Here is a 20,205-nt window from a genome sequence, read left to right as displayed (position 1 = left end):
CAGCGACCGAGTCAGCCTGCGGCTCAAGCGCAGAACACCGTCGGGCGTTGACACTGACGTCCAGAAAGTGGACGTTGATGTCATCTTCTATGACAGGGACACCGTACGAATAAGGGTAAGCGCTGCGTGATGCTCTAATGGCGAGTAATCTTCTTTGGAGTGTTTACTACAGGGAAAGACGGAATGAGATTTATTTACCAATAACTGTCTTACCCAAGGCTCTTGAGGTTGTGCCCTTAGTTCAGAGTTCTTGAGGTGTCAAAGGCCCTGTCGATCAGCCATAGCTGACATATCATGTCTTTTTAATAAACATGATCAGTATTCACAAAAACGTCTTAATTGTTCTTAACAGAAAATTTTCAGCCAATCCTGATGGTACACATAGCATTATCGAAGCCGGCGGACCAATGGCAAAGAACCCTTAGGAAAGAAAAACTTCGTGATTTCGGCCCCGAGTATTCGACATAGGGATGTGCGAATATTTGAAAATTTCGAATAACGAATCGAAAAGCGTTCTATTCGATTCGGTACTCGTATCGAATAATGCATATTCAAACTATCGAATATTTTTCGAATAATTTTCGAAGAATCAGCACCGACGGGAAAACCCCAAAGGAACGACACGTTGGAAGGGCAAAGGATAATTTTTTATTGTTTTAATTATTGAACTGCCAAGATGCACGCAGGTCAAGCATGTACGGGACTATCGAAGGTTTACTCATCACCGTATGACAGACTTTTTGCTTTAAACTCCACGGTTGTCCGAGCGAATGTGTCCTCAATACGCTATCATTATCATGATATTCATGACGTTCACTCACGAAATATTATTTAACTTTTAAGCATTAGTGCTATTTAAAAGCCGGTGATAAAGTACCACTTATAAAGGTGAAGCAACTGCTGCATTCATCATACAGTTAAAAAATACCTCGAAAGCTGTAGTCGCTACTCTATACGAGCTAACCTCAGTTTACATAAATGTGGTATCTTTTGTCGATTAAATGTAACGTTAATGTTATTTTTTTGTCTGAAATAAAAAGTTGTAAAATTCTAGGCCTGTCTTAAAAACAGTTGCCTTACTATTCGAAAACTATTTAAGTGTTATTCTATTCGTATTGACTTTGGTTCTAAATTTCACTATTCGCACTCCCCTATTCGACAGCCTTAACAGCCACGTACAAATAGTTTTCGCTCAAATGTAGAGTTAATGAATCCAACATTCATGCCAATCGTGTGATAGTATTACGGACAATGTGATGATGAAGTGTAAAACGGTTTTTATTAGTACTGGTTCAAATAAGTTATTTTTCTGCCGACCATAGTTTCAGGTCGTCGTAGGCATACATGAAAAAAAAAATGCGCAGACGGAATTGGGTGTAATATAATAAAGCAAACACGTGCTGGTTTTAATAACATTGTAGCAGTTGCCTGAAAGGATTGTAACTTTTCGGTCGCTGACAGTTCCAATTTGTCGTATTTCCGCGTCATGGTAACGCTTAATGTAAGTCACCAACCCGGCATAAATACAAGAGCAGCAAGCGTAGTGCCATCGGGCACTTTCGCGAGAGCTGCGGTAAGTTTTACAGCACACATTAAAACGAAAGCATGCGCACGACTAGTATCTACACTATGGAATACCTTTAGATACTACAGAACATGGTGATATGTTAGGGGCCCCTTGCGGCGTTTGGAAGGCTTCGCCTGTTTCGTAACGCGCCGCTGAACACACCAGCAGTTAAGATGTTCTCGCTGGGTCTTCCAAACTGATTTCTCAAAAGCACATCATGTAGATTTCACGCAAGAGTTTGAATACTTCGTTTCGATGACAGTTGTTTTAGTTTGAAGTGCAGTCGAACATGTAAGTCCATCGTTTGTTGCAGATAACGGACGCCGGCAAGGAGCGATTTGTCCCTCCAGTACCACGTATTCCTTTTAGGACCTTCGCCGGTGTGCGCGACTACTCGGTAAACGTGAGCTCCAGTGGAGCCATCACGGTGAACCGAACTTCTGCTCATGGGACGTGGAGGATGTAAGTCGTATGTGGCGTTATATCGATTAAAAAAAAAAAAAAAAGGGCCGAAGTTGCGTGCACTGAAAATGTTTCGTCGTATCTACCCTTTTCCCATTCCCTCCGCCAAGGGTAGCCACCACCAGATGCGTTTCTGGTTATATTCCCTGCCTTCTGCCTTTTTAAGTGACCCAGTGCAGTGGTGAAGACATCACTGTTTGTCTTAGAGTCCGAGGTAGAACACCGAATTGCGGATTGCTTAGTGTGGTGTCATCGTTCGCCCGTCGCTCGCCGAAAACATTGAAATAACAACCAAGGCTCATGCGCTCGAGCCCGAGTGTTCGAAGTTTTTTTCGTTCACTGATCGACCGCAAGCAGCAAACTTCCGCCACACGGTTCTTTTCTTTTCCTTTGTGTGTGTGTGTGTGGGGGGGGGGGGGGGGGGGGGAGATGTCAAATGTGTCCATAGTGAATCGATACAACGTATGACACAATGCGGCAAAGGTGATGAAAAAATCCGTAAACAGGGGGTAGGTGCTCGAGCCAACGTTTCGACAAGTGGACTTGTCTTTTTCAAGGCTGGAACTCATTTCCTTAGCTATCGTGTGTATATGCTTCGTGCCCTCTCCAAAAGAAGGGAGAAGGGGTGGGGTGGTGGGGGAGAGGCCACCGCGACGACTGGGTGAGTCATAAGGAACGCGAAAAAAAAAAAAAGAAAAAAAAGGGGGGGGGACAAAAAGCGGGGGGCGGGGGGGAACGGGAGACAGGAGGGTGTACGTTTCGCTGAATGATTGTCAATGGAAGCACGTGGCATTTTAACAATACTAGGTTCGAAATGCCTAGAAGAAGGGATTAACTCTCATTCGTTTTCGTTGTGTATGTACCATACCGAATAGATTCAAGAGCCCCCTTATGCCTGCTGGCTGGAGTGTATTGAACTTGTGAATATGGTATGACTGTATATTTTCTGTCTCTTGGGGACCGAAAGTTTGACTGAAGTATGTAAAGTTTGAGATCTTCGAAGTTGTGACCTGCTACATTAAAATGCTGTGCCACTGCTTTGGGTAACTTTTTCGCTGTGTCCGCGCGATGCCCGTTTAATCTAACATTAACAGGTTGGCCCGTTTCGCCAATGTACCGTTTTTGACAATATGAACATTCGATCATGTAGATAACGTTTGAACTAGTGCAGGTAAAACTAGATTTTATGTGATGGACGTAATCACTTCCGGTGCTTTTAATTATAACGTCATCTTGAAGGTGCTTACAAGTCTTACATCTTGGACGAGAACAAGGTGTTATGTGGGCAGTAGAATGAGGGTTTACTTTTGCATGCACTAACATGTCCTTAAAATTCCTATTGCGGCGATACACGACCTTTGGTACTCCAGGAAACGCTTTTCTAAGGCGCTCGTTGCTTGCCAGTATTGGGTAATACTTACGGAGGATATTATTTATGTTTGGTAGCGCATTTGAGTATTTGGTTATAAATGCTGGCGGCTGGTTAGGCTGTGCTACGGGGGCCCTTTGAGCTAGTGATGATTTCCTATCTAGTTGACATGCTTCGTTGAAGACCTTGTTTAGAGCAGCGATAGGTATGCGGCAAAGGGTTTCAGGAAACGAGAACGGTCTCAGGCTGATCCATAAAGTAAAACATACAGTAAAGAATACTAGCAGGCCCAAGGCAAATTTTACATATATATAAAGCGATTCTACGCGGCTGACTCTTCGTGCAGTTTCCACTCGGATCTGTCGCGGCTGGTGTTTACCGACCGTTTCCTGCAGCTGTCGACGCTGCTGCCTTCGGACGTGCTGTACGGTTTGGGGCAGCATTGGGGTCCCCTCCGCAGGAGCTTCAACTGGACCAGCCAGATCCTCTTCAATAAGGACAGGCCGGTCACGGCAAGTATCCGCGAGGGAACCAGTCCCAGCATATAGCTTACACGAGCTGCATAGAGCTCTCGGCTATTATTGTAACAAAACACGAGCACGCAGTCTTCAATAGTTGCTCAAAGAAGAGCCTCAAACCAGTAGGACTGCACTGAGGGGGGACGTGGCCACGAGTGAAGCAATAAACGGGATTTCTCATAGCTTGATGCACCAGTATCTCAGCATGTGTATTGAGCGAAAATTACTGGAACGTTATTATTGCTGCAGTACCTCAAGTCAACAGGCCTTTGCGACTATCGCACAAACTTGCTGTGGAGTGCGAGCACTGGCGTAGCCAGAGGGAGGGACGGTTGGGGTGTATTCACCCCTCCTCGAAATCTTCAATTATGCGTGTGTATATGTGTACACATGCATGTGCATTGCATGTGCATACATTTTTGTATACAATTTTGCATGTGTGTACACGTGCGCATACAAACACAAACGTACGCAAGAAAATACATAACGTATGGTTGAACCCCTCACCCTGAAAAAATTTCTGGCTACGCTAATGAGTGCGAGAACCTGTAGGTATTGTTTCTTTTCCCATAATTTCCTCATTTCGTCCCTATATCTCGTTCCCACGCAGTGTGGTTGGCTGTGTGACGACAGATAACTCTGCCGCACTGACGTAGTGACTGTGTCCTTCTGTATCAGCGTATATATATTGGTATTGGTTCCAGCGTTTCGCCGAGAATGCCAAGCAATTACACTTTCTTTTCTTTACGTAATCCTTATTGCAACAATCCCTCATTTCATCTTTGGCACTTTATACGAAACGTTTGTCGCTGCACCAGTCTCATGTCTATTTTTTACGCAGGAAGGCAAGAATTTGTATGGATCGCATCCTTTCTACTTGGTCCTTGAACACGGAGGTCTGAGTCATGGTGTGTTTCTGCACAACAGCAATTTCATGGGTAAGAAGAGCGAGTGCCAATATCTGTAGGTTTTTGATTTCTTGTTATTTCCTGAACCACTATATAAAACGTAGCACACTGAGGTAAAAGCTGCCGCTATTTAAATATTATCCTTGCGATTATAGAATTTATTGGAAGATGTAGTCGTGAAGGTTGTCATATGGAACAATCGCTTCCCGTAGCTTTTGGCCGTAACGTCTCTGTTTTGGCACTGCCTTACACATTATCAATCATCACTTCCCTACACAGAGACCAACAAAAGTGGGGAATGCTTTACTGCAGGGCCTTTGAGTAGCCCGTTAAAGAACAACGTGTGAAACTACTGAGTAAACGTATTGATTTACCGCAAGGCGAATGGCAATAACAGACAGGTCATAATATACACCGTATATGCTTATGTATAAGCGTACTTCGTTTTCGAGGTTTAAGCACTCAACTGTGAAATCCACGACGCAGGTCAAGTTTTCTAAAAAAAACATCCAAAGTTGTGATGTGAGAAGTGTCGTAATTTCATTGAAAAACAGGGGGTTCTAGTTCAAAGTCGTTGTCGCAATCATAATAATATCTGGGGTTTAACGTCCCAAAACCATGATATGATTATGAGAGACGCCTTAGCGGAGGGCTCCGGAAATTTCGACCACCTGGAGTTCTTTACCGTGCACCTAAATCTAAAAGTACACGGGCCTCAAACATTTTCGCCTCCATTGAAAATGCAGCCGCCGCGGCCGGGATTCGATTCCGCGACCTTCGGGTCAGCAGTCGAGCGCCATAACCACTAGACCACCGTGGCGGGTCGTTGTCGCAATCAGCACTTAAAAAAAAGTGCGGAGAATTTCTCGACGGGTAATTATCGTGGTGTGCGAGATATTTGATAGAGCGAGTTTTCTTGCATTGTTATGAAAGAGCGGATAAACAACATTAGATAACTGTAGGAAATGTTATTTTAGCGCTGAAATTATGCGATAAAATACGGTAGAATGCACACAGTGTAGGCTTTAGACAAAACCCATGTACAGTTGTCGTTATGTGTATAATTCGTCTTGAAAATAATTTTCTGTGGTATTTTTAAGTGTTTCTTTATATATATATATATATATATATATATATATATATATATATATATATATATATATATATATATATATATATATATATATATATATATATATATATATTTTTTTTTAAGTTTAGCTCCTAAAACGTTTTTTTTTAAATTTTATGCCGGCCGAAAAGCTGTCCAAAGAAATTCCGGCTTACTTCATATGAAAACGCCTCGAATTAAAGCAAGTATGCTTACTGCGACGAAATGAATGCAATATCATGACATCATCACGAACACGAACACCTTCAGAACCCTAGAATTAAGATTGGCACCTGGCAAATCGCAACTGCAGGTGCTCGAAAACGCGTAAATATATTTGAAAAATCCCTCCTTGTCGCAGAGGTCCTGCTGCAGCCGACGCCGGCGATCACATTCCGTGCTCTCGGCGGTGTGCTCGACTTGTTCGTGTTCGTGGGCCCCACGCCTTCGAAAGTGGTGCAGCAGTACAAACGCGTGGTGGGCTTTCCCGCCATGCCCCCTTACTGGAGTCTCGGTTTCCACCTCTGCCGCTACGGTTACGAAAGCCTTAACAACACGCGAACTGTCATGCAGAACAACGTACTCGACGGCATACCCTTGGTGAGTGCATGGCTGCCATATGCTTTAGCTCGTTACAGAAGCCCTGCTAACAGTACTTCTCAATGACTTGATGATAGGTAGACGTAGCGCGAAGAAAACGGGACACATGGAAGAAGACGGGCGCTGAACTTTAGCTGAAGTTTATTGAACGCACACACCGAATATACCAGTACACCACGCCCAATACACTCACCCCCAGTACACACCTCCCAGTACACCGCGTGACTTGATAATTCTGTACTTTCCGGTGGGCGAGCGCGAGATTACACACCTGAGATACAAGTATCTCGGTGGCCTCGGTTATGGTGATATTAAGCACGCAGCCCTTAAATGATAGGCTTATAAAAATCACGAGATTCACGAAAAAAATCGCTGACTATACACACCATTGGTCATGTAAATCTTACATTTATTCGAACATGTGGAAACTGTTTTCATGAGTGGAGAGTTGGTCAATTACTGAAAGGGGGGGGGGGGGGTCAAGGGAACGCTCCCCGCTGTAACTGATGCCACCCCTTACCTTTTGCTCGCGCTCGCTTTGAAAGAATCTTTCGCGTGTTTGCACTGAATCATAAGATCGCATGCATGTTCAAACAACGTTTTGAGAATTGACATAAAGAGAGTGCGTACGTTTATTTAGCATTTTAATTAATTAATTAAAGGCAACCCCTGCAGGAACTGCAACTAGAAAAAAAAATATACGGCTTTCTGCTGCACCGAAAACAAAATATCTAATGTCGCTGCTGATTTATGTAGAGAAAGGGCAGCCAATGAGATGAATATGCTTTTGCCTTATTTTCATGCATTACTGCAGGATGCCCAGTGGAACGACATCGACTCAATGGAGAGACAGAACGGCTTCACGTACGACAAGGAAGCATTCGAGGGGCTGCCAGAGTTTGTGAGAGAAATTCACGCTGGAGGCAGGCGCTATGTCCTCATCTTCGTGAGTGCGAGCCTTCCATTGCGCAATATTGTAGCTTTGAAGGTAGATTACCGGTTTGCTAATGATCATTAGCAGCCGTGTGCCTTGCCTCATAATAAGAAACAACGTGGATACAAATATACCATGAGTGGATAGGGACAGACCATAGCCAACAAACCAGTTGCGGTTAACCATGAACAGTAAGTTCCACAGGGTATTAATGCAGATTTATTGCAAAAAAAAAACACATCACGAATTCATGTATAGTATGCAGTGTAACAACCCGTGTGGAGAAAAAACAATTAAAGGCATATACTGGAGAAGATGGATGTGCTGCAATAGATGGATAAGAGAGGAGGACAATGAAGGGTAATTCGCACAGCTGCAGTTCACTTCGGAAGTGTGCTAGTAGACATGGACTAAGTCCTAAAAATAAGAATTAGCAAACGATGTTTTCCTTTATTACTTCATTACTTCCTTTGAATAAGATGTGCTTGTGAGCATCCTTTCTGTGCGAGTGGGTAAGATAGCAAACGAGCTCAATTATGCGCACGTGCGTGCGTGTGAGTTAAAATATGACCTATGATTTGCTTTATATGATGTAGGTAAAATAAGATCTGCGGCCACAAAATATTGTATGTAGGGTCATTCCTTCTTATGTAGGTGACGCATGCATGCCAAACAATAAACAAATCTGCACTGCGAGTAAGATTCTGTTGAAAAAATCGAAACGAGGCTCTGGTAGAGACCCTGCTTTAGACGCTGCTGCGTTGTTGCCTTGTCACCTCAAGGCATACGTATACGACTTTCACAGGACCCAGCGGTGAGTGGTGCGGAAGCGCCCGGAACGTATCCGCCGTTCGACGATGGAGTCCAAATGGACATCTTCGTCAAGAACACCACAGGTGACATAAAATACGGAAAGGTAAGCGAAGAAGGCTTATCCGCTGCAGTTTGGTGTCGGTTGTCGTTCAACGTACGATTCCACATAACACACAGGTGTGGAACGAAAACAGCAGCGTGTTTCCGGATTTCTCGCACCCAATGGCCGGGAAATACTGGACAAAACAGTTCCGAAGCTTCCATGAGGTCATTCCCTTCGATGGAGCTTGGATCGTAAGCATGTCATTATCTATTAACGCGGGCTTGCATTCGTGTGTGTGTGTGTGTTTCTAACGGAACGATCTGTAGTGTGTAGGTACACAGTGAACAGATAGAATGCTTAGATGTATAGAGTGCGACACGTGGTAGACAGCCTTCAGTTTTTTATTGCCAGATCTCACTGACGTCGCCATCGCTCTCAGTGCTCCGCCTTACTCTCTCCTACCTCCGCCAATCCGACGCGTGCTCCTATAACACCTTCGGTTTCCTCTCTAATTCCTGTTCCCCATCGCAGCGTGGTTGACGTGCCCTCGCTTGAGAGACAGTTGCTGCTCCGCACCCTCCTCGTTTTCCTTTCCACAATGGCAAAAAACTCCGCATCCCTTGCCACTTTCCTCTTTACCAGGAGACAATCAGGCGAGATAATAATTTCACTCGCCTTGGCTTCCTTCCCTTCCCGTATAATGCGCGATGAGCACCATCGCATGCGCGTCCCCTCCCCCTCACCTCCTCTCCTATGCTCCCCCCTCGCGCGCCTGTCGACCGCGTTCCCCGCTCGCCCTGTGAGAATTAACGGCCAGGCTAGAGGGAAGACACGACGCGCGTAGCGTTCCTCTTCGCCTTCCACGACGCGAGGTCGGTAGCATGCCCGAGGTCGGTAGCATGCCCAACGAACGCCAACGGAACGCGATCGTGCAAGTGCTCCGGCTTCGCATCGCCTCATGGTCCCCTTTAGCGGGAGATAGTGTAATTTCTTTTTTTCGGCGCGCAGGACATGAACGAGCCGGCGAACTTCGAGAACTTCCACGAGCGCGACACCGGATGCCCGCCCGAGGAAGCGATGAACCCTCCACCTTATGTGCCCGGCGGCGAGCAGCTGTCCACCAAGACGCTTTGCATGAGCGACCGACATCATCTGTCGAGTCACTACGACTTGCATAACATCTATGCTCATCTCGAGGCGATCCTTACATACAGGTTCGTGTAGGCGCACACTACGTCGTAGGATGAAGGCCGTTGGTCATGGCGCACTGACAGCGCCAGTACTCGCCACATAGCCTTATAAGCTGTCGCCGACATTAAGATTCGCAGATGCTCCAGTGGGATATTACGTGAGAACTTCGAGAATTGGCGGCTTTTGGGCCCATCCCGAAAGCAGTGAAGCCAAGCAGAACGTTTCAAAGCGCGGGCTATCACAAGAAAATAATGTGATAAACTGGCACGCGTGACAAACGCCATACGTTTCAAAAAGTGACTTCGGCAAGACGAAATGATGCGTGTGATCGTGACCTAATGGTTATATAGCACTGAGCTGCTGTGCTGAAAAAATAAATAAATAAAGGGTTCTATCCCGCCATTTGTCACGTCCTTTCTTTACAGGGGACATGCGCAGACGTCATCGAGGCTGCCGTTTCGTTGTGTCATTTTGTTGTATACATCTAGCACAGTGAGAAACCAATGAGTTAGACAGCGGAAGCTGCGAATCGTGTCACAAGACGGCGTACGTTGGCACCACATGCATAGACCATGCTGCACTACATAGACGGACTTCACCGGCATTGTAGGTATCTAACAGCAAATGCGAGCTCTGTTCAGCGTATACGCCATCGTGCCACGGTGTGCACGAAACTGCAAATTAGATACGATAAAAAAAAGGCTTATTTATGGCGTGAAGTGACGTACGCTCTCATAACTGCAGAGTCAGAACCATACGATGTACATGCCATCGCATGCTTAGCGATGCTAAATTTTGGCCTATATGGTTACGTCACGCTCCCGATGCCACCCATGGTTTACGTCATGTTTCGCGTTATGGCGAAAATATTGTCGCTTTCCTCATTATCACACGTCATCACGAAATGTATATAAAGTTTATTCCATAAGTGCAAAGCCCAGTCTGGCAGTAGTCCGTTCCTATCGTGTGCCGTTTAGTGTGATTTGTACTAATGAGTGACCTGAAGGACCTTTTACAAACAGATGCAACAAACCTCAGTTTAAGAGCCACTCTTTCCACTTCCTTCTTCGCAGAGCCTTGGTGGACATCCGTGGAAAACGGCCTTTCATAATATCGCGCTCCACAAGCCCCGGTCAGGGATCGTGGTCGGGCCAATGGTCAGGCGACACCACCTCGAGCTGGGACCATCTGAGGCTCAGCGTGCCGAGTGAGCTGATAGCGCGCTGTTTTTATGAACGAACGTTTATTTCTCTCTCTCGCTCCCATTCACGACATGCGCGGAAGATTCGGTGAATTTAGGTAAAAGGGAAATTTGGATTTCATTTTGCCTTGCGATAGATAACCCAATGGTTTCCACCACATCAAAAAAAAAAAAAACGCAATAGTGATATTTAAGGATACCGTTTCAGTCCAAAGTGATTGAACATTGATAATTTTCTCCTTTATTCCAACCATCTGACCTCAACGTTTTATTTTTTCCTAATAACAAATCCCCCCTGCTTTCTTCGCTATTCAGGCATGCTCAGTTTCAGCTTGTACGGCATCCCGATGACTGGCTCCGACATCTGCGGTTTCTTCGGAGACACGAACGAGGAGATGTGCGCGCGTTGGTTCGAGCTGGGCGCCTTCTACCCGTTCTCGCGGAGCCACAACATGAACGGAAGTAGGGTGCGTATGCTTTTGGGCGACACTCAGCCATTGAAGGGGGCCGATAATATCTAAGAGAGTATCTTAGAGAGGCTCCCTTAGATACTTTTTCCGGCTGATGTGTATACTTGCACCCTTATCTTGCAGGATCAGGACCCACACAGCATGGGACCCGTGGTCGTCGAAGCCGCTAAGAACGCACTCGAGTTGCGCTACACTCTTCTGCCGTACCTGTACACGCTGTTCCACAGGAGCCACGTCTACGGGGAGACGGTCGCCAGGCCGTTGTTCTTCGAGTGGGTGCAGCTGTTTTCACATCGACTGCACAACGGCCTCTCGGCCTTGCCATCGTTCGCGAGGGCAGCCTGGCGGAGCAAAAAAAAAAAAAAAACGCAAAATCTCTATCAGAGTATTACGTTGGGCGAGTTTGTGCACAGCTTAACGAAATACTAGTGGCGCGAAGTTAAATAACAAGAAAATATCCTGTATTCTTGTGTTTCCTTGTTATTTCACTTCGCGCTACAATTTAGGACAACTTTTTAAAAATTTTTGGTTATATAACTGAAACATTTCGCAGTATATAAGATACCGAAGTTGAGGGCTATCGTCTAGAATAATGGTAGTGTGGATGGTGTTCGAAGCTACTAAAGCACAGACTTACCTCGTAAACCACACCAGGGCGTAGTTAGTTTGTTAGTTAAATTGAGTTTAATGGCACAAGATCAACTGAGGGTAAGCTGCACCAATCATAAGGTGTTTTGTAATGAACTCGTGCCACGATTATCGAATAAGGCGTAATAATCACACTGAGATGCTGACTTATGCTTCTGCCAAAGTGCATGCATGAACGGTTGAACAACTGCATTTGCAGCATTTTCTGTCAAGTTGAAACGAGGTATATGCCACTTGCAGGTTTCCTGAAGACCCCAACACGCACGACATTGACGAGCAGTTCTTGTGGGGATCCAGCCTTCTTTTCAACCCCGTCCTGTACGAGGTATGTTCTGAAGCAGGAAAGCGGGGAAGGGCGTAATCACGTGGCGCTCATCATATGTAGTGGATGTGAAGTCGTCGCGTATTTATGATGAACAAAAAATAACTTTGAGCAAACTGTAATGATCGAGTGTGGCTTTACATTATTAACTGAGTATCTTTTTGAGGAAGGCGTAAACGAGTAAGCGCCGTGCAACCGCAAAATTGTTAATTTTTAATAAGTGCCGACCTATTTCCTTTTCAATAACGAGTTCTCTCTTTCTCTCTCTAATAAAATGTATACTAAATTAAAAATGACAGGATACAAGCAGCATGAATATTAATAACATAAAATAAAACAACATCTGATGATGCAGCGCACGAAGGACACAATCACGCGCACATAAAGATGACGCAAACACAAGCGCGGGACTGCAACTGATCTGTTGCAGTCCAGCGCTCGCGTTTGCGTCATTTTTTATGTGCGCGCGATTGTGACCTTTGTGCGCTGCATCATCAGATATCATGGCTCGCCAACTAGCCCATCAGTACATATTAAGTAAAATAAACAAACAAATAAACACAAGACTTAGAAAGTAGAGTGTTCGAGGTATTTTTTATTTAAATCTTTCTTGAGCGACCCCTTTATTACGGTATAGAATAGCTCATCAGCTGTATTGTACATATTAGCAGTCAGTGTCTGGGTACAGCAATCGCGACAGATTTGTTATGTACTTTAACACTGGAACGACATGGCAGCTATCTGCTCATATTCAGCATTATTATCAGCCTTATGTCGGCTCACGTCGATACGTCTACTCACACATATTTCGACGCACTAGCATTCATACGCCAGCTTATCATTGATCAGAGGCGTGAGTTAAAGAAAAAAAAGGGGGGGGGGGTTGACCTCACCCCGCAATCTCTTTCACGGGAACTTCTTGATAAATATACATCGTGTGAGTCGTCTCTTTCAATAAAAATTTCCTTACTGGATTGCAACCACTGATAGCTCGTATTTGAAGGTATATACGAGATCAAAAGGCGCATCGTACAGTACCGATTATGTGAGACATTGGCTTGAACGAGCATTGACATTATGGTCGAAAAAGCTAACTATACGCTAACGCACTCATGAGTCGACTCACTCAGACTCACTCAGACGGAGCCGTGAGTCTGAGTGAGTCCGGGTGAGTAATATTTTGGTGAGTTTGAGTCAAGAGTGAGCCCGGTTGAGAAAAATTCTAGTGAGCCTGAGTCCGAGTGAGTTCGGTCGAGCAAAATTTTGGTGATTCTGAATACGAGTGAGCACTAAACGCAAAATATATTTCTTGAGTGAGTCTGAGTGAGCTCCACATTTTTTACCAACCTATGCATGACCACATCTTAATATGCAATAAACTATAAGTTATTCAATTTTCTCTTCTTTTTTTCGTTCCTCCTTCATTTTCTCTCTTTTTCTTTTTTGTATCCGCATTCACCGAAATGGGGCTGCCATGGTCCTGAGTCGAATCTGTGACGTCTTGCCTAGAAGCAGAAATCCTTACCAGTACGAGTAAAATTTGTAGATGGAATTCACTTTCTTGCGTTGTTTTCTTAACATTGTTTTCCTTTGCTCAGAATCGGAGCAGTGTGCGGACGTACATACCCAGAGGGGTGTGGTATGATTTGAACGCCAACGGAAGCGCGTACAGTGAAGCGGAAGGCGGTTTCCACCACCTGGAGGCACCCCTGCGGAGCATCCAAGCTTTGGTTAGAGGTGGATCCATAATCCCCTGTCAACTTCCGGCTGCCACGACGGAAGTCAGGTAATAAAGTCTCCCTAAGTATTAACCAGGTGACTTGAATAAAAATGTAAGGCAACTCTGTTCATACGAATTGTGTTTGGAAGACAGGTAAAGATTTCAAATCGTCCCAACTTAACTGCACTGACTCAGAGCACCGAAATATCGTTCCACGAGTTTTCGAAATTCATGCTCACGTAAGATGAAGCTCCCTTCCGAAATGTCGTCGCCGGAAGTGATCACCAAGTTCGTCACATATAGCAGAAGCGCCTTAATACTTCGTGTCATGACCTCCTGCAGTAAAGTCGAGAATCATTTCAACGGATCACCGCACTGACGCGTAGTAGTCAATTTTTAAATTTTTTTTTTCTTTAGAGCACGGTTTTCAACGCGACCGCCCTCTGCAGGCGACTCTTTGCGACCGGCCTCTACAGATGAACTGTTAGGCGAATGAAGGTGGGTTTTATGTGAGGATGAAGGCGCTGAGAACAATACCTTGCCTGCACGTTATTATGTGTGATGGCACTCTTTGAGTAATGTACTTAGATTTAGGTGCATGTTAAAGCACCCCAGGTGGTCGAAATTTCCAAAGCCCACCAATACGGCGTCCCTCATAATCATACAGTGGTTTTGGGACGTAAAACCCCAACATTTATTATTAACTCTTTGAGTGGCTTTAGTTATCATAGCTCCGGAACGTTGTTATGTATTTTGATTGCTGCGAACATGCACACTTGAACGTTAATGCACGAAAATGTATACCCATGGAACAAACTAATACCTGAAGGTTCAGATTACCTGTTCATGTCCTGTTCATTTTCGGGCCATCGGACCTTAACTGTGCTTCATAATAATACGGGTCGTTCCATTAATGTCGCAGAAGGCATCGCGCGACACGAATACGCGCACAGCTGTTTGGTTCGGTGTTGACGAACGCTGTGTGGGAGTTTCAAGAAACATATATGCGACGTGTCAGAGGCAACCAAATGAATCGAACAGGCAATTAGGCCAGGGAAAGCATAGAGAACGTTAATTGTTGTCTTTAACTGTAGTGTACGTAAATTGAAATTAATTGAAGTGGACAAATTTCCATCGGTGGGATCTGAACCCACAATCAATCAGTACACTGCAATTAAAGACAATAGTTAACGTCCCCTATGCTTTCCCTGACCTTAATGTCTGTGCGATTCATTAGGTTGCGTCTAACATGCAAACAAGATCCTCGACAAAGAAAAGATCGCCTTTTTTCGTTCATATACGACGTGTCGTGCTTTGATAGTATGCGGTGTCCGAACATGAATTGATACGGTATCGTGTCGCAAAAATCGTAAGATCGACTCTGACGCGACGTGCTGTCTGACTTGATCATTCTCCCAGCCGAAGGAGCCCGCTGTCACTTGTCGTCGCCCCCGACGAGAGAGGAACGGCTCGAGGCGAACTATTTTGGGATGACGGAGACTCCATAGGTGTGTAATCGTCAGCAGTGGCACAGCCAGAAATTGTTATCGGAGGGGGGGGTCTTTAACCACATTGTTTGTATGTTCGTGCGTGCGTTTGTATGTACGCCTCTCTCTCTCTACAATATATATATATATATATATATATATATATATATATATATATATATATATATATACACCCACACACACACCCATGCAGTATTGAAAAACTTCGGGGAGAGAGGTTTCAAACTCCTCCCCCCCTTCCACCCCCTGGCTACGCCAGTGGTCATGAGTGCGCTACGAGAATGCCCGGTTGAGTTGTTCGCGCGATGGTGCATACGTATTGTACGAGCGAAATGCTTTTAGTTATATTCAACTGCCTTGATAGCCAACACTACAGACAACATTAGCCAGCCAACAGTGCTGCTATTATGCTAGTAAATGTGGTAGCCAATAGTGCTGCGATTGTGCGAGTGAATACGATAGGCTTCACACAAACTCCCACAGTTTTTTTCACACACGCACGCACGTACACAATGTTGTATATTGGAGATAAGTACAGGCGGGGGGAAGGGGGGAGGGAGAGAAACGCGAAGGCGGCGCACTGTTTTCATCACGCTCTGACCTTGGTGGCAATAAAAATACGCTAGATGGTTCTTGATTGTATCATGGATGGCTCTAGCGGCTTTTTATCGCTACCCAGGCTACAACCGCTTGAAAATAAATGAGAAACAGCACGGAATGGAGATGCCGCATGTTGTTGGCGTTTCGTTCCATCCCCACTGTACGAATGCAGTGGGGATGGAATACACACACACACACACACACACACACACACACACACACACACACACACACACACACACACACACACACACACACACACACCGTACTTCCGGTGCGAATTTATTTGCGCAACTGGGCTTTACGGCAGTGCTGCACGATAATGCAAAGAAGGCGGCTTCACGGCAATACGCGGGGATTTTATCATTATTATTATTATTATTATTATTATTATTATTATTATTATTATTATTATTATTATTATTATTATTATTATTATTATTATTATTATTATTATTATTTGGTTTTCATTTTTTCGCGGTTTATGTGCAGGGGCGAGCTATAAGCGAGAAAATACGGTATCGATGTAAACAGTGTCTCAGTATCTCAGGCGCGGGAGTCCACCTTGGCAACAATGTCGGCCTTGATCTCCAATATCCCACTCGGCGTGCTTCTAGGGATGCTGTACTGCAGCGGCGACGTCAGACTTGTTTTCTCCACGTTCGCCTGTATTGATCATCGCCAGCTTTGCGGAGAAAAGCAGTTCCTTCCCAGTCACGGCAGCCATCGCGTTGTAGCTGCATTTGACGCAGATGTAACATTTTGATTCGAAATTCACGTGGAGTGGCGCGAGCCAATGGGGCCCTGAACTAAGGGCTCCACCCTACGAGGAAGAGCGTTTACCCTTGTACAAATAAAGGTTTCTCTCTCTCTCTCTCAACAGAACGAATATACTAAAGGCGTGCGTGGACATTGTTTTTCACACATTTATATGCCACCTTTGTTTCTTATGGCCACATGTACGGAAGCTTGGCTCTTTCTTTAATAAACACACGTATGACTTTCTTCATGAATGTCCACCGATACTAACCATACCTAAACAGATGAGACCCACTGCGAACTGTTGCGAATGAGGGGTGCTAACGCGTTGCTTCGCTAATGTTTGCAGATACCGTGCAACGGGAACAGTACAATACCTACACCTTCATGCTAATCGATGTAAGTTTTATTTCATTCATCTTACGAGTTATATATAAGTGCACCGAATTGCTTATTTTATTGCATGCTACTCTTCGGCGAGCGAAGGTAAAACCACAAAGCTAGTCCCGCTCCAGTGTATGAGGACTCGGATCTTCTGGAATTCGGCTTCCTAGGATGACACGTGTGCTGTGACCTTTGTTCCTATGGCGATTCCTTCCTTGCTATTGTCTCTTTCGTTCAGGCTCAAACTGAGCTGCGCTATAGCAAAACAGATTATGATACTCCACCTTGCCAAATCTGCAGTACTTGCCAGCGTCTTTCTGTGCTTACAGAGAAGCCAACTGGTGGTTAGCGCGACCCACCGTGGTTACGCCGATGGTCTGCATCTGGGAACCGTGGTCGTGTACGGTGTCCGGGAGAAACCCACGTTTGTCTCACTAAAAGGCCGCAGCCTGGAATTTCGCTACGACGAGAAGACGAAGGTATGTCGCAAATGGATCGGAGTACAAAATGGTTATTTTCGTAGTTTTTTTTTTCGTCAAATATAACATATTTACAATTTATTACTTAAATAAAGGAATAACTTTGCGGTCCTTTGGATTGCTTTGTTGCTGTAGGTATTGAATGTGTCTATGCATGCGCATCACTTCAGTGCACAGTAGCAAAACAACAGTGCTCAACTATTATGCATTTCCGCCATATTTTGGACAGTTCAGGCATTGTGGAAAACCATAATGTCTGAATTCCTTAATTATCTTTTATAACGTTCTTTTTTCGAAACAAGAACGGGAGATAGATAACATACTTTCTTTTCTGGCCGCTGTGCAGGTAGAGGTGATGCGGTCTAGGCATATAAACATGGCCTGTCTATGCATATAAGGAGCTAGCATGTTTAACGTAGTAAATGACAGGTATTAGTGATTAAAGTGCGTCTTTAATTATTTTATTTAGCTCTTGCTTAACACGTTTTGCAACGTTCAGGTGCTGACCATCGTAGACATCTGGGAGCCCCTCGCCGAAGCATTCGTCATTTCTTGGTCAACTTGAGCAACTTTCGCTTCGTGCTAATAAAAGAGCCGAATGTCATTACGGCAATGAAAAGCTGCTGTCGCTGATCTCATCTATCTTTCACGCGCTTATTGAAATATGAGCTCGTTTGTGATGAAAGTACGGGTCTCTATCGAAGGCGCGAAACTTCCTCCGCACACTGTTACGACGGGTTCGTAACAGTCTATCTTCTAACAGCGCTTCGCTCAGACAACGTTCCCGGCGCACGATTCTGATAACTCTGATTGGTGAGGGAACGAGTACAGAGGGAAAGAAAGAAAGAAAGAAAGAGACAGAAACAAAGAGAGAGAGAGAGAGAGACATTCTTGGTGAAACAAGTTTATTGAAGAGGAGGGATTCGAACCAGCGTACCACGATCCAAAGGCGAGCGTCGTAACCATTCCGGCTATCCAGGCACGCTAGCATAGCATAGCTTTGTGTAGTACTGTATAGCAAGGAAGTGGGAAAGAGAATAATAATAATAATAATATCTGAGGTTTAACGTCCCAAAACCACGACATGATTACGAGAGACGCCGTAGTGGAGGGCTCCGGTAATTTAGACCACCTGGGGTTCTTTAACGTGCACCTAAATCTAAGTACACGGGCCTCAAACATTTTCGCCTCCATCGAAAATGCAGCCGCCGCGGTGGGGAAGAGAAGTGAGGATGAGGAGGAGAGATGTGAGGTTGAGGTGGAGGGAAAAAAGTAGGGGAGAGTGTAAAGCATAGCATAGAAAGAAATAGAGAGAAATGAAGAGAATAAAGAAAGGGAGAGAAACAAATTGAAATAAACAGACACAAAAAAGAAAAAGAGAGCAAGCATCTACAGTTGGGAAAGAGAGAGGTTTAGGAAAGAGATAGGTGAGAGGGTAAAAGCCTAGCCAAGCCTGGATCAGCTGGGTGCCCACCAGCTATGCTGTGACTCAGCCTTGCGTGAATCCTAATATTTCTTTTTATTTTACACTTTCTGCGTTAGTATATGTAGACTGTAGACACGAATCATTGGACGGTATTTCCGAGAAATTAAGCACATCTATTTCCACGCAGGATGTACGGCAATGTCTGTGGGGAGGGTCGCGCTGACAATGTATTCTTCGGTGGCCACGATATGTCTTCATCTCAGGACGGCTAGACGTCTTCGCGTCACAACGACGTCGGTGGCGTTGGCGTAGGCTGGCTGTGGTCGGTTACGGCGGGCATAGCTCTACGATCCGTAAAGTTCGCCAACACCACATGCCACCGACGTCCTGCGGGACGAGACCGAAGCTGCAGTAGCGACCACCAAGGCCAGCAGGCGCACGCAGCAGCTGAACCCAGTGAGTGAAAGCGATAGAAATACGGACTGCGCGCAACGCCGCCTAGATAGCAGGCCTGTGCACTCTGCTTAATCATATCACGCTACTTGGACAGAAATTTCCGTTGCCAAGCCCGGCGTGACGAAAGCGGTGATATAAAAATTTCGGCTCAAGCAGCGAAGAGATAGAGAGTAGTAGTATTAGGAAAGGCAGGGAGGTTAACGAGACGCACGCCCGGTTTGCTACCCTGCTCGGGGGAAGAGGTGAAGGGGCGAAAAGAGAAAAAAAGATACACGTATAGAATCACGCGCACACTTGTTGGTGCACGTCAAGTCTACAGGTGGTCGCACAGATCTCTCTACTTTAGGTGTTTCAGTAGCGCTTTCGTTGACTTCTGTGCCTTCGAGGCACATGCCCATGGTCCTAGAATCTTAGATGCAGGAAATGGTCTTGCAGTGCACAGGCCTTATATCTAGTAGCTGTTGGTTTAGCTCAGCAACAAAGCAAGAAAAGTGCTGGTTTGGCTCAGTGGTTAAGACGCTTGGGTTCTAACAGCGGGGCCGTGGCCTCGGAATCTCCTACCGCCGAAGTTATTACTTTCAAATTTATTCTTTTTTTACACATTACTTTTCTTTACAACAATTACCAAGGTGAAGTCAGAGGGCAATGAGTGGGCGCGTGAAAGACACAAAGCTTTCCGGGAGCGAGGATGGCGTGGCGCTGCGGCAATGCTTCCA

At 45.2% G+C, this 20,205-nt stretch overlaps 1 protein-coding gene across 1 annotated transcript in view; it reads left to right on the top strand.

Moving 5' to 3' along the window:
* Positions 1 to 18,218, top strand: part of LOC119382544 (lysosomal alpha-glucosidase) — a 26,733-nt gene extending 8,515 nt beyond the window's left edge. Inside the window, exons 3-20 of the mRNA XM_049412159.1 lie at positions 1 to 115; positions 1,881 to 2,029; positions 3,745 to 3,914; positions 4,762 to 4,854; positions 6,297 to 6,535; positions 7,350 to 7,481; positions 8,275 to 8,385; positions 8,460 to 8,576; positions 9,334 to 9,539; positions 10,590 to 10,723; positions 11,033 to 11,184; positions 11,311 to 11,459; positions 12,076 to 12,160; positions 13,756 to 13,943; positions 15,297 to 15,385; positions 17,094 to 17,143; positions 17,458 to 17,607; positions 18,107 to 18,218. The exon at positions 1 to 115 is cut by the window's left edge and continues 193 nt beyond it. Of these exons, the coding sequence (XP_049268116.1) occupies positions 1 to 115; positions 1,881 to 2,029; positions 3,745 to 3,914; positions 4,762 to 4,854; positions 6,297 to 6,535; positions 7,350 to 7,481; positions 8,275 to 8,385; positions 8,460 to 8,576; positions 9,334 to 9,539; positions 10,590 to 10,723; positions 11,033 to 11,184; positions 11,311 to 11,459; positions 12,076 to 12,160; positions 13,756 to 13,943; positions 15,297 to 15,385; positions 17,094 to 17,143; positions 17,458 to 17,607; positions 18,107 to 18,172 (2,395 nt within the window). The 3' untranslated portion in view covers positions 18,173 to 18,218. The remainder of the gene's footprint in view (positions 116 to 1,880; positions 2,030 to 3,744; positions 3,915 to 4,761; positions 4,855 to 6,296; positions 6,536 to 7,349; positions 7,482 to 8,274; positions 8,386 to 8,459; positions 8,577 to 9,333; positions 9,540 to 10,589; positions 10,724 to 11,032; positions 11,185 to 11,310; positions 11,460 to 12,075; positions 12,161 to 13,755; positions 13,944 to 15,296; positions 15,386 to 17,093; positions 17,144 to 17,457; positions 17,608 to 18,106) is intronic.
* The last annotated feature ends 1,987 nt before the right edge of the window (positions 18,219 to 20,205 follow it).

Source organism: Rhipicephalus sanguineus, chromosome 2, assembly GCF_013339695.2.
Source record: "Rhipicephalus sanguineus isolate Rsan-2018 chromosome 2, BIME_Rsan_1.4, whole genome shotgun sequence".
Taxonomy (NCBI): Eukaryota; Metazoa; Arthropoda; class Arachnida; order Ixodida; family Ixodidae; genus Rhipicephalus; species Rhipicephalus sanguineus.
This window is presented reverse-complemented; position numbering and strand designations above follow the sequence as displayed.